The following is a 14,797-nucleotide window of genomic DNA, read 5'->3' as shown; positions in this document are numbered from 1 at the left end:
AACTTCATTGAGTTAAATAAGAATCAAATTCAAACTCAATCAAGACTCAAACCCATAACCTCAGAACTGGTGACTGGTGTTCCATCAGCCTGAGCTGCTGGATCTGACTGATGCTCATTGTGTCTTTCAGATTAAATTCTTTTGAACATCAACACTCAAAAAAATCAACCAAGACTCAAACCCACAACCTCAAAACTTCCACTCCTGGTTTTACCCTGCTAAGCTAACAGAATGCAAAAGCTAAAGAGTCTCTCAGAGGTTTTCACTTCGTTCCTCTGAGCAGCAACTTCATAAAGAGTCAGGATTCAAACCCACAGCCTCCAAACCAGCTCATCAGATTCCTCACTGTTGATACCTGAAGGATCAAACTCACAATCTCAGAACTTTGTGTACAGGCCGTCTCAGTTTGTCCGTCTGTGTCTCCATCAGGTTGTTGCCCAGCCCAGACATCAGTTCAGCAGCAGCTCGTTGTATCAGGATGTCACCTGCTGCTCTGGGATCCTGCACCCTAACAGAGGTATGAGAGGCTTTAACTAACCCTTTTCTGCATGTTCTTGACTTAGAAATACTTTATTGATACCTGGCGGGAAATAGCCTGTGTTACAGCTGCTCCCATTCAGATTCTGATTTCCCTAACACATCTATAAAATCGCTGCTAAGGTTTGGCATTGTAAACTACCACCGTACAGTATGTGTATATATAAAGAACTAATCTAAAGTGGCTGTAGATGTATTAATAAGGCAATGTTTGTATTCCATACACCTGGAAGTGTCATTGTAAGCCAAGAGTTCCAATTACGAGTCATGTTGGGAGGCTGTGTTGCTTTATATTTGCTGCGATCGTTCTCTTTAGTTATTTTTGTGGCGTGAAAGAAGCTATTTAAAGAACACAGTGGAAAAGGGCTTGAAGATGAAACTAAGCCCTCTCCTGTCGTCTAAAAATTTCAAAAGATGTTACATCAAAAGGATCGAGAATAAGATCACATTTTACAACTTTTGTTAGAAGTGGGTTAGGTGCTTAATCTTATGAATGAGATAAAGCCTTGTAACAATCCAGGAAATACAGAGGAGAATCATGAGAGTCACGCTTACTTATCTGCTACGCTTCCCAGTTGATTCAGATTCCATGAACTGATTTTTGTTTGTCACTGATAAAGTTATGATGACAGAACCAAAAGGGTCAACTGAACGACACAGTGGAGAAGAAGATAAACTGAATAGGCTGATTGACAAAATTACTTTTATAACACACAACACCGAAACTGTAACATTGACTGCTGGAGAGTACCAGTACAAGGTTGAGCCAGACCAGATCTTTGTTGTAATGTGGTTGTGAAATAGTAACAGTTTGGTTAGGTTTCCACATAAAAGATATATTATCCATATGAAGTTGTCTACATATGTTAAAAGTAAAGGAACTTGCAAATTGCGGTCTTCTGAGAGCCTGTTTGGCCCAGCTACAAACATCATCCTCCATCTTTTGTGGACTTGGTTGCTATTTCAGTGTGTCTATGTCACTATGTTGATGTCCCCCTCATATTCACTACCACTAGAGGTTGCCACCTCAAAAACGTTGAAAGACTAACGTGTCTTTAAGTTTATGTTTCCTTGCTCCTTTCTTGAAGTGGTCTGTCCCTCGGCCTGCCATCTGTCAGGCCGTTTGAAAGCTTGTGTTTCTGCTCCGAGGGGCAAGGACAGCTCTCTGAGGAGCCATGAGGGAGGATACATGAGAGGAGCCTCGCTGTGAGACTTTGCACTGAACACTGGAATGAATAAATACTCTGCACCTGCATCTGCCACATTTAAATGAAATGGTGCGAGGTTGCTTTACATGACGCTCCAGAGGAATGGACGTCTCATTAATCTTAAAACACATTTCCTCATGGTGCTTTTTTGTTTTCTGAGTATAGTACACCAGCCTAAAAATAATACTATTTTCTACTTATTAATTCATCGAGAATCAGTTCTGAAATCTAATCATGTCCCTAAAAACTGAATCCCACACCAATACTGAAGAGGTAGCTGTTTGAAGCAAAGGAGCCACGATTTAGACTTTACTAAAAAAATATCTTATGGCATCAAATCACCCAATTTTATCTTAATTCTCTTTAAATGTTTTTGTTTTGTGCACCTGCAGCATTGTATATAATTGAAGTACTCCTTGCAGTGTTAATAAGAGGATGGAAGCATGCAGAACAGAACCGCCAACAGTGTCTTATTAGTGAAAATGATGATGACACATGAGCTGGAGAAGTGGCACCAGGTGATTGTTTATCCACACAGGAACGGGGCATCAGGAGCACAGTGGGTGGCGGATGCTGCCAGTGTCAGACTTCTCAATCAAAGTAACCTGCCAATATAATTGAATTCTTTGAATGCATAGTCATGTAATTATTCCTGCTGCAGTGGAATTGGCTTCAGAAGGTTTATTTTTTTTCTTCCTTCCAAAATTGAGAGAATGAAAAGAAATGTCTCGCTTTTGAATCCCACTCACTTCTGGTGACAACAAAGCCGCGGTGCTCCCGAGCCTTCATTTGGGCATGTTTCATCAAATTCAGGATGTAGAAAATAAAGCCCTGGGAGTGAGTCAAGCTGTCGTTTTTTAAGGGGAGGGGGGGATAAATGAGAAATGACTCGCACACCACGTTGTGACTAGCTGGTTGGTTTCTTAATTCAGCAAAAACTGCTGAGAAACGAAGACATAACATCTGCCTGACACATCTGAAGTGCAGTCTCCGGTGAAAAATAAAAGCTGTTGACAGTTAGGAGTCCCTGATTTTGTTGTATTCTTGTCTGCTATGAAGCAGACATCTGCTCTGGAATGATTGCTCAAGAAATTTCAGAAAATTCATTTTGTCCAATTTACATCAAATTGTCAGGAACAACGTGAAGCAATAATTGATCTTGCCATTCGGCAATCTGTGAACATTTTCCTTCACGTCATACACAATTCCATATGCACGGTAATATGATACACTCAGTCTGTCTGTTACAGCTTCCATTTAGGTGTCAGAAATCTAAGTGGTGGCAAATGTGGAAGGAGTAGATGTGCCCTTACATCAAGTCTGCAACTAATGATCAATTTAATTATGGAGTAACTAGTTTGGCGATTAGTTGTTTAGTTAAATACATCTTCACCAAAATAATGTTTTCAAATTGACTGAAGTAGAAAATCCTTATGTTTCTGAAGCTGGACGCAGCAAATGTTTGACATTCAAAGGTTAAATTTTCCTTTGATCAACTAAAGGACTAAGCGTCACAGGTTTACTTGATGTTTCATAGTATATACAGCTTGTATCCTTTATAAACATTGGCAGAAAAAGCCAAAGTGGCCCTTGAAAGGCAGATGTAACACTTGAGTTAGGCTGTAATGTTTAGCTTGAGGTGTGATTTAGAAAAACACCAGCGGACAAATCTCTCTAGTTCTCGCAGTATGTCATTGTTTCTGACACATAATCTCTACAACCATATTTTATCTGTCCGAGACAGAAACCTCCTCCTTGATATTTATGGCATTTCAGCGCCGCTATGATCTGCTGTTGTGGACTAACATTTTGCAAAGCTTGTTATACATCAAAACAGCATCTGCCATTTGTTATCATGTGGGGTGATATTTTCTAATTGGGTGCATGGATGGTTCTCTGAATCCTGAACAACTTCTCCAGGCGAGCAGTTATCGACTTCCAAAGTGTTCCCCAGCTGTCAAGCGCTTTAATGCTGTTTTTAAAGAAATCTGTTTTTTTTTTCACTCTCGCAGTTTTCTTGCTTCAGGTTATTGGCACTTTATTTTTCGACTGTAGGTTTGAGCCGCTGACAGAAATATGGGTTGTTGTTCAGTAACATACAGGCAGATTGTGAATACGTGTGTGTGGATGTGTCATCGAGTGGAGTGACACATGATGATATTTTTCTTACATGCACGACTGAGTCAGCCAGCAGGAACCTCTGAAGAATAAGTATGAATATAGAATAAGTGTAGAATTAATTTTATATTCACCTTGCCTTTACTTTTAGTGTTTAACTCTTTTAAAATGCACAGTGAAAGGCATGTTTTTGTGATCAATATGTAAATATCTTTCACAGCTGCCGTACCCACAGACGATGCATTCAGGCGCAGTACTGCTGTGTGGGTCACCTTTGATGTTTTTGCAGCGTCAGAGCCCGTGATTCGATCCACGCAGTTGGTGAGTAAACTTCAAGTGTAAAAGTACACTTAATGCGTAAAATACAGGTGAAACTGAGCCTGTGATGTTAGGTGTATTGATTCAAACAAGCTTTAGTGAGTGTATATCTACACTGGATGGATCTTTGAATCTGTGTATGTCTGTAAATATGAGTTTAGATTCACGTTTGTTTTCCCCTTTTTGTGTGAACTTAAAACTGTATTAAATAAATCAGAATCAGGAACAAATGGCAAAAAAAATTAACAAAAAAACCCCCCAAAAAATCCAGTGTTTGAGTAGTGCAGTGGCATTTGGTGTAATGTAACTGTGGCTTTAATCCTGACTACAGTGCTACGCCCCTCCGTTGGCAGGGTGAACGAAATCTGTGTTAAAAACAAGACGGCTTCGAAAACATTGCACTTCATCTGTCAGAGGTTCCCCTTGATGATTCATCGGGGCTGACATCAGTGACAGAAAAACCAGAGCGATGGAAATCTATTCAAATGCGGTGAGGCTCAATTTCCCCTTTCATGAGAGAACTGTGGATAATATGTTGGACCCAGACCAGCAGGGGGTAAAATAGCTCCATCAGTCTTTTCCAGTCAGAGTGAGGTGGAGGGAAACAAGTGAAACGCCGATGCATAACACTGACATTTTTTAATAGAATTCATTTATAACAAATGGAACTTGTGTCAGCAAAGAACTGATTTTCATACAGACTTCTTTCGCCACCAATGTAACCTAAGTAAGAAAATAAAAAGCACTCCTTTCATTCAGAAAAAGAAACAGTTTACGCTTACAACTAATCAGAGGTAATTGTATGATCTTTTTAACAAGCCATTTTTTTTTTTACAATTTCATTATTTAATTTTCAGTCTATGCATCCAGACGAGAGATAGATAGAGAGAGCAGAGAACACAACGTTTATTTCTGTTAATGACACTCCAAGCTTGAATGGCAAAGCCACAAGAACAGATGGTTGGGGGACAGATTTTTCTGAAGTCATCTGCTGGAGTAACCATGGCATCAGAATGGATGCTCTTTTTCGCCACAAACTTTTTTTTTTTTTTTTTTTTTTGTCTTTTTCAAGAGTTGATAACCTTTTTTGTGTTATTTACATACACACAAAGTGAACGCTTAAGGAGATCTTTTATAGATGGGTTCAAGTAATATATTATTGGGTTTAGAATCAATAGGGCAGTGCATAGTACAAAGATAGAGAAAGTGCAAATCTTCCTACCAGGCCAGCTTTGGCCATTCTGCAACGTTTCACCATGCATATGAAAAACGAAAAAGGAAAAAAAAAAAAAAAACTGAGATGAGAAAAATAAACGTGTTCCGTGACTTAAACATAATGTATCATTAGCCACCATGAGGTTAAATAATAGCACTTTTATATCTCGAAGTTATGACAAAAATAATCAGGTAAGCGGTGGATAAAAAAATAAAAACACATAGCTGCTTGAGTTAACAAGGGAAAGAAAGCACCTGGAATGCACATCCACAAAGCCATCGAGGAGGGTATGGAGAAGTTAAAGACGCTGCTCAACATAAAGACTGAAACGTAACCGAGCACAACCCCCAGTCTCTAGCTGTAATGTTGTAATAAAAGGACGTGACACACCGTGTTAGGATTGTCAGGATAAAAGAACTGATGTTTAGATACAGATCGTACGTCTCTGTATCTGCTCTCTGTCGTCTGTAATTCAAACCTAAGGCATGAAGAAGAAACCCTTCGGTGATGACCTGTGCATTAGGCATTCGGTTGAATTTTAGTTTGACAGACCATTTTAAAAATTACCACTGTGAGTGAAGATCTGTAAAAAGCTCATTAACTTCTTTTTTTTCTTTTTGTTGGGCCTTCATCCTGTTTGGTTCTGGGACCAGAAGTCTGTGATCTTGTCCCTGGCTCTATGGTTGAAATTTGTTTTTTTTTCTTCAAATAGGTGTCTTTGAAAAAACTGTGTATTCTTGACTGTTCTCTGTGGAGTTCAGTGAAATATAAACTGGTTTATTCTAATTCACTCAGCCACAATAAGGCCACTGAAAATGAAAATAATGAGCTTTGAAATGTTCTTATTTGCATATATATAATCTCTTCATGTGACAAATGAGTACTACAGGTAAATAAACTATACAGTTACATTTACACTAAATGCCTAGGTTACTCAAAGGATATACATTAATATGTTAAATGAAACATTATAAAAACAGGCATAAATATAAGGCACTCTAAATGCAAAATGAAATAATTACCATTGAATGCTTTAAAGAACCACAAGAAAGTGACGTCTTTGTACCTTGCCCTATTGTGTGGAGCGGTGACTGCGGCCGTGTGACCCTCTGCCTCTAATTACAGACTGTATGAGAGCTGGAAAAATGCACCAGTGATGCTTCGACTGGCATCTGACACGCCCACTCCCACACCTCACTTTGCGGGGGGGGACGGGGAACGGACAACAATGATGTCATACGTGAATGACATATCCACATAAAACCCTATCTAAAAAACACACATATTTATTGCACAAGAAAAGATGCACTGAATCAGAATACAGTTTTGTCCTACTGATGTGCATTCCAGTGAAAAAATCTCATTTCATTTCCCCCACAGCACACAACTCTCGATTTGGAAACTTTCATAGACAATCCATATATAATTTTTTACTCATAAATGATGTACTGTATCAATATATTTAGAATGTTATATTTATACTATAATATATCTTTCAAATATATTTGAAAATCTGTACCATATATTTTATATATCTTATCCAATTCATCAAGTTCTCTCATCGACCTTCTAACATGGAAGAACTAAGATAATCGGTAGCAGCAACTTCATACTTTGCTCATCCCTGTTGATTCCACAAAGCCCCAGTTTGTCTTATGGGAGTAATTAAGTTACCATGTATGTGATCATGGACCAAAACAAAACAAAAAAATCAAGAACAAAAAAAAATCTCTTGAACAAACTTAGATTTTGGTAGAGTGAATTCTGTTCTGTGCACTATGTGCAACAAAATGAGGGCAAAACAACAAAAAAATAAAATTTAAAAGCAAAGAGATTCTCTGCAAAGTAGCACATACATCAGAACAGTTCTACAGCTTAAAAAAAATTAACATTTACGTAAATACGTTTTTATCACTTTCTTCCAAGCGATAAATTTGTGTAAAAAAAGGAAATTCACACAGTTCAAAAAAAGCACATCAGCTGTATAATAAAGTACTAAAAAACTAAATCAATAATTTTCTTTTATTTCATAGATCATTTTGAACTTTACCTTCTTCCAGAATTTAGATGATGAACATTGTGACAGGAAAAGGGGTATTTATTCATTATTATTACTTTGAGTCTGTCCTGCTGTTGTGGACCAAGCATTGTCTTCTTTTTCGATGGGTTGTCAGTGTGTACTTGATTGTGAAACAGATTTTTTTTTCTTTACAATGTGCATCGAGTTTTTTTTTCTTTTTTTTTTTTTTAATCCCCCGCAATTCTGTGTGCCTCCAATGCCTCTCGTAATGGTTCATAATCACTGATGCATTTCTGACGATGTCATTATTGTTCATTTACTTTTTTGTTGTGTTGGTTTCATTCAGTTTTATGAGCCCCAAAATGAATCCTTGAAGCAAAAGAAAAGGTAATTCCGTACGATGCTTCAACAGTCAGGATTCCCTCGCTTTGTGTCAAGGCGAGGTTTCACTGGGGTTGGGAAATAACTTGGTCCTCCGGGAATCATCTTTTTCATTTTTTGACAAGTCATATCGCACATCCAACACTGAATGAGTTGTTAGCAAGGAGTTAAGGAGTACTTTCTCAAGCAGGAATTTATGGCTCAGAAGAGAGGCTCACTGGGTTTTCTTTCCAAAGGGCCCTCTGCTTTTTTCTTCCAATACTGGGTCTTTTACGTTGCATAGTGATCAAAGCTTCCCAGGTACTCCAAGCCAGCTCTGTAGCAGAACTGGTATTGATCCTGGAAACAAAGAAGAGAAAATGTAAGCTCACGCTCCCTCTTAGGAATCTGAAAATACTGAATCTGTTGTACCTTTTGTGAAATATTTTGCTTCTATCATGACTATTTTCAAAGCCCAGAATCTAGAGTCCCGCCAGATTTGTTAGCTGCGTTTTATATTGAATCTATTATATTCCAAAAGGTACCAAGTGAAATACTTTTTATACACTTATTTTAAAACACAAAGCTTCAAAAAGATCCAAATAGGCAGTCAAGGCAACTCTAGATGGTTAGTTACTTAATTTTGTCTCTAACAGAGGCTTGTGTTAGTTTTGCTCGAGCAGGTTATTGTAGTCTTTATAAGGCAATCTGAACATACTGCTGATTGTAAAACATGAACCAGTTCCGCGTGTTTTGTATGGCAGACCTAAAGTACCTGCATTACTGCCTCAGTACAGTTTGTGAACTGTACTTTCTTTCAAAGTAAAATGGAAATGAGCAAAGGGAAAAAAACACCTCACCTCTGTCTGCACCATAGCTGGTCTCTGTGTCCGTAACATTTTCACCGTCTGAAAGATGTCTACTACGCCCTCATATCTCATTCGTTCCAAGACAATGCTGAGGGTGATGAAAACTCCAGTTCTACCAACACCCGCGCTGTGCAAGAGAGGGCAAAAAGGTCAAAGGAGAGGCCAGAGAAAACAGATAAATATAGAGAAAGAAAGTTCTGAATCAAAACAGTGTACTGTTGTGCTAACTGAATGCAGATGTGCAGCATTTGGACCTCAAAGAAATATTTGCACTGAGTTTTAAATTTCTACAAAATACAAGTGATTATGGTTTGCGGGTTGTGCTGGTAGGTCACTCACCTACAGTGGACCGAGATTGGCCCATCTTGGCCGAACTGCTCTTTTGTTTTATGTACTTGGCCAATGAAGTCGATGAAGCCCTCTCCTGATTTTGGCACTCCTTGTTCAGGCCAGTCTGTGAACTGAAACTGCCTTACTGTCCGTGACTGTCCATCCTGGGAGGAGAGAACATGTAGAACACTTTTGAAAATATGACAAAGGAAACACTGGTGAAGTGTAACTGGGCCTATCTGAGGTTTTTTAGCTGACAGACAACCCATGACAGTTCATTCCACGACTATCTCCATGATAATGATACACGGCTTTTTGGGATTTACAGTGCAAGATGGCATCCTTGAGAAAAATCTAGAAGAGGTGCCAACTTTTAGCATCAGAGAGAGTGTTTTGTCATTAAAGATGCCTGCCATTTTACCTGAATGTATTAAACATGAGCACGAAAGATGGCACTTCCTTTGATGTGCTACTGTTGACAGGGTGCTCGGAGAATCGACTTTGAGGGTGTGCATTACTTAAGTGATATTGTATCCCCTTGATAAGGAGAGCAATCCCATTGACGAGACAGTGGAACATGCACTACAAAGAAGGAAGCCAGCGCCATTTATCTGCGTAAGCCTTTGATGGAATTAAAAACTCTGGCAGCTCAGTGCTCCCGGCACCACATTTGTTTTTACGCATTGACATGTGTCATAATTCCCACAAATATATATTTACGCTTATGTTACACTTAAGGCCATAGTTTGGTATAAACAAATACTTGATACAATGCCAACATTTTAGGCTAATGACTGCTGCAATGTGAGATCCGTTCACCATCCAGTATGCTGAACACTGTCATTCAGATCTTGTTTCTTGGTACACAAAATCATGCAGATGCAACTTGACTATTTTTTCACTGGCGAGCCCTTGGCGATCCCTTCAATGACCCATGGTTAGGCCACAACCCAGACTTTTTGGAAACAATACACTGAAACAATAGCACTGAATTTAGAGCTCCATTACCACAATGTCAAATGTTGATCTTCAAACTTCGCTCTGTGAAACGCTGTCTGCTTACCCTGGCATCAGTCACTTTAAACTCTCTCAGGATATACTGGGGCATGTTATACTCGGCCATGGGGTCCACCACAAAGTACTGGTATCTGGCCGACCTCTCTGCTGGCCAGTACTGGTGGCATTTTTCCTGTAGGGAGTGAAAAATAGAATACCACAATGAGCCACAACATTCTCCTCATACACTAGCTTCATTGTGTTCATTCCCGGAATTGCATTCATTCAATTCATACTGCATCTACTGCTTGAAAGCTTATATTCTCAAGGCTGAATCTCACGTACGGTATTTAATATAAGCTGTCTTGTAACATGCTTTTATGTTCTCTGGCCTGAATAGGGTGGTTAATGTGCCAAAACAAAGGGAGCATATTCATACCCTGCCCATTTCTCGAAGCTTGGTGAGCATAACAACAATAGTAGAGTTGTGCTCCCAGAGCATTCTCCAGAAGTCCTCTGTGGTCTCTGCCAGTGGTCCCTGTGTGGCAATATAGGCTTTTTGTTGCCTGTTGGATAGAAAAGACGAGACATAATCAACATGGACATACATTAGAACACAGCCATTATTGCGATTATTGATCAAAAGATGTAGCTGTTTTTGAGGAATGCCAAGCCATTTTTAAAAGTCTAATGAATATATACGCTGGTCATCTGACTGCCAATCGGCATCAGAGTAGGTTATCACTCACCTGTACCCATCAATGAAACTGGCATTGATGTAGTCAGAGCCCTCAACTCCTCGTATTGGTTGAAGACACACTCGTGTGGACTCGTATGGCATTATGTTGACAAGGCGGTTCTTGAACTTGTTGCAGGGGAGATTGGCACTGATGAATCGCGACGTATGGGCTTTAGTGTTAGCTAAACGCTGAATGGAGACAGAGAAAGAGAGACATCTTTGACTGTGCTCGTGGCAGGTCAGAGGGGCGCTGACATTCCAGTGTCTCTTTATCTGGTGACCTACTGTGTTTGACACTAAAGGTGGACTGTACTGTACGTGATAAAGATCAGAGTGCGATGAACAATTGCACACTTTTCTCTCATTCCTATTCTCATGTGAGTAGGAAGGAATGCAAAAATAATATACTATACACAGTGGGTGATGAAATCTAGACTATAATGGCTCATAGTGTACTCTGGTTATATAATATTTCACCCCACCATAATGTATGGAAATGGCATCAAAGTGATGACTATCATGGCTTGCCTTTGCAGGGAAAAAATAGCATGTTATGATGAAAAAGACAGAGAAATGGATACCCAAGGGAGCTTGGAGTGGACAGAAGTGCAGTGTAATCTAACCTGTTTATCATCCCTTAGTGGAATCAGCATCCATCACACAGCAAGAAAGGAGGTGCGTGACAAGCAAGGCAATGCCATGCGTGCAGTAACACCACAGACTGCTCGGGGCTGAATAAGGTTGGTTAAGCCTCTTATTGTAAAGTATATTGCCCAAGTCCCTCTGGCAACTGTTCTGTGGTGGGGGAAAACCTGTGTTTGGCGTTTTCATGTAAACCAAGACCCCGGTTACTAAATGTAGGGGAGCTATGGGAAGGGGGAGTCAGAGAGGGAGAATTCATTCTATGTTGGATTACACAAGCGAGTTAACTGACTGGAATACAGAGGAAACCACAGGCCCCATGCTGTCTGGCGGGCCTAATGGGAACTGGAAAAGAGTTGAACTGAGAAAGGCCAATCAATGACACTGTGGTCTGCATGTGACTCAGAACATGGGGGTGCCAGTGGGATTTAAACTCACACTACATATGGCAAGTTTGTACCTTGAACTCAAGTTCCATTCCGGTGACATTCTCTCCACCTTCTATCTGCGTCAGTTTCTGGATGTAGGCGTATAGGTTTCTGGCTGGCACTTCGGTGGTGCCGCAGTTGACGGCCTCCTGGAGCGCGTCATGTATGAAGACGTACTGGTCCTCTGTCTGCACCATGTAGTTGCGCTGGGCACGCATTAGTGTTACGTGCCCGTAGATGTCCACAGTCTTCTCGTGCTTGATACGTTCCAGCATGGCATCAATCACGATGAAGCAACCTGTGCGTCCCACTCCAGCACTGCAGTCAGAAACAACACGGAGAGGGATAGATGTTATTTAATGGAAGAGTTAGGTTGATTATACAACTCTGCATTGTAACTTGGCAGACACAGTATGTCTGAATGGACTCTATCTCCAGCGATAGACATGAGTCTGGTGGAAGAAAAGGTGTCTTTTAAAACATGTGCACCAGCTTTGATGAACTTCTTTTTCCCTAGCAATGAGGTAAACTCTCTGTGCCAAGTTTGCCACTGTTGGACGGACCATTTGGCTTGGAGTGTAATTAAATCTGAAGTGGCACTGTGTGGAGAAGAGGGCTCGTCAGTCGCAGCCTTCAGCAGGCTCACTGCTGGCTTTGCAATCTAGTCTCTCCCCTCTGGACCCCACCTGTGCTCTCCAGCCCATCAGGACTAATCACTTATGCAACAGCAACATTTAACCTTTATCTCATGGTTAGGAAAAGTGCCACTACAACAAATGCGCACCTAAATGTGGATACAAAGGCGAGTATAATTCTTTTAGGGTTTCGTTAATGTGTCTGGAAACTTCTGACGAGTGCAGCTGACTTCAATTAATGCCATTAGATTAGCGCGGAGCATCCAAATGGCATAAGAGCTTTAGAAGAGGCACTGAAAGGCAGGTCTCTTCATTAAGATTCACACAGGCACATTTTTACATTAATGTGTAAAAATGCACAGGTGAAAAAAGCACTCTAACATAGAGGGAAAATGGTTTACTCTTCTTCGACCTCTTCTTGCAGGCCAGCCTGAGACACGCTGTACAAATGTACCTGCCTTTTGCAGACTGCTGACGATCTAAAAGTGCTCACCCCTGCACATTACATGTTTTAATAGCTCATGCCTCAGCAAGCAAGATGTTTTCTGATGACAATTTATTTACCGTAGGGTGACAGGGTGGTGTTAAATCTTGTTCGTTAACTCTCCTCCCACCTCCCGCAAAGCGCAGCATTGACAAGACAAGTCCTTGCACTTGGCACTCCAAAGTAAATAGGTTACTCAATCCATTAAGCTGACATGCCTACGAGGTGTGAGCCATGCTCTTGTGCCTCCTTCTGATGGAGCATTTGTTTTTCATTTGCTCTGAGAAACGGGGGAAAGGGCTGAGAAGGAAAACTCAAGAGGGAGTAAAGTTAGCCCCCGGGGGCCAAGTCTGCTTAATGTGCCATGCTGCACTGGAACTGTGCTGCAAATGGAATAAAGACACGTATGGGAGTCATTGGCTTTAACAAATTATCTGATGATCACTTTCAAAATGGCTGACATTGGCTGAATGAGACTGAAAGGTTTTTTGGGGGTAAAAAAAACGCCTTTCTCCTTTCTGCTCAAGGAGGGGGGGAATTGCAAAATGTGCATTTGAGTCAAAGGGAGAATTGTGCTGCAGAGAAATGTATCTATATTTGAAGGGATATTTGAAGAATGAATCACTTCCACATCTGAGAACACCTCAGGCCTTGGGCGAGGGATGCAGAGAGACGCGGAGATTTCTCCCTTTACCCCAGCTGTTTCCAATCTGAAAACATTTTACAGTGTAGACCTGAACGTGGGAGAGTGATGACCTGCGAGAGAGTAAGTGACAGAGTGACAGCATTGAGCTAGAGAGACGGAGACAGAGGAAGATGAGGAATGGGGGAAGGGAGGCGAGGAGACAGAAGGTAGAGTTGTGTTATGCTGCCAGGGGTCTTGAAGTTGTGCAGCTCTCAAGTTAGTTTTCCAAAAGACTGAGCCGAAGGAATGTATATTAACTGCAATTTTCTTTAAATGTATGAACAGGAAATGCTTTGCCCATGTGCAGTATTCCTATATTGACGTGTGACGTGTGTGTGGCGGGGTGAGGTGGTGCAGAAAGCCGTTGGAACATTTGGCAGTTGAAGGGGAGCTGGCGGACCGACTGCACTAATGACCTGACACTGCCTTTTCAGCCAGTCAAGACCAGCTGCTTTGGACGTCGACACACATTAAGTGTCAGACTAATATGCTTTCCAGGAGTTTAGGGAATAGGGGATGGGAGCAAAAGTGCAGCATGAAATACAGCTGCAATGAGTCCCGAGTAGATAAAGCACAAGCAGCAGTGAAAGCAATTACATATGTATTGTTACTGAATCTCTCGCCGTCAGCTAACCTGTCACCATTTCCCTGCACTTCCAATTGAACCCGCACACACATGAACTCAAGGATCACTATTAATGGAGTCAATAGTCTTTGCTTTGTAGAACCACTGGGGAGTGTTGACTAGTGATGTAAATCACCACTTTCATCAACTCTGATGAAAGCTCTGTTATATTTATTCTGTTGGACAAAGATGCCATATTTACAGATATAATAAAAGTCTGTGTCAGTATGAGATGATATTGGCCCACAATCAGCTACAGTAGAAGCTGCCACTATTTTCTATTCTGCTTTTGGCCTTAAGAAAACAACACATACATATTGTGAGGAGTTAGGAGCGGGAAAATGTACGTTAACCTGACATCTACAGCACAAAACATGGTTCAACAGCAACATTTAACAAGCAATAAAAAAAATGAACCTCAATTTCAAATGTCAGAGGGACAGTGCATGTTTTGATGGTTACCATTATTAAATGGCCCTGGTATTTTACATTGTATAAATTAGCCGAGCAGACTTTTCCTCTACTCTTACCTCTACAAATGATGTGTTATTTAAACTTTAGCTTGCATGCATGTTTTTTTAGGCTAA

At 40.6% G+C, this 14,797-nt stretch overlaps 1 protein-coding gene and 1 long non-coding RNA gene across 42 annotated transcripts in view; one reads left to right on the top strand and one right to left on the bottom strand.

The window, feature by feature from the left end:
- LOC119027527 overlaps positions 1-14,797 on the top strand; it is a 180,643-nt gene that overhangs the window by 115,477 nt on the left and 50,369 nt on the right. For 2 of the 4 annotated variants that reach the window (XR_005077403.1, XR_005077404.1), the window contains exons 5-6: positions 430-517; positions 4,084-4,184. This is a non-coding gene — a long non-coding RNA (uncharacterized LOC119027527). Of the gene's footprint in view, positions 1-429; positions 518-4,083; positions 4,185-4,512; positions 4,672-14,797 lie in introns of all 4 variants that reach the window. The other 2 variants (XR_005077406.1, XR_005077405.1) reach the window with 2 other exon arrangements.
- Positions 4,806-14,797, bottom strand: part of LOC119027522 (receptor-type tyrosine-protein phosphatase delta-like) — a 402,917-nt gene continuing 392,925 nt past the window's right edge. For all 38 annotated transcript variants that reach the window (XM_037112789.1, XM_037112790.1, XM_037112788.1 and 35 more), the window contains 7 exons: positions 11,814-12,099; positions 10,722-10,900; positions 10,412-10,538; positions 10,040-10,165; positions 8,986-9,140; positions 8,638-8,773; positions 4,806-8,137 (listed from right to left, as the gene is read on the bottom strand). In XM_037112789.1, coding sequence (XP_036968684.1) covers positions 8,069-8,137; positions 8,638-8,773; positions 8,986-9,140; positions 10,040-10,165; positions 10,412-10,538; positions 10,722-10,900; positions 11,814-12,099 — 1,078 coding nt within the window. In that variant the 3' untranslated portion in view covers positions 4,806-8,068. The remainder of the gene's footprint in view (positions 8,138-8,637; positions 8,774-8,985; positions 9,141-10,039; positions 10,166-10,411; positions 10,539-10,721; positions 10,901-11,813; positions 12,100-14,797) is intronic.

This window comes from Acanthopagrus latus, chromosome 10 (genome assembly GCF_904848185.1).
Source record: "Acanthopagrus latus isolate v.2019 chromosome 10, fAcaLat1.1, whole genome shotgun sequence".
Lineage (NCBI taxonomy): Eukaryota > Metazoa > Chordata > Actinopteri > Spariformes > Sparidae > Acanthopagrus > Acanthopagrus latus.
Note: the sequence above shows the minus strand (reverse complement) of the source record. Positions and strands in the feature narration are given on the sequence as shown.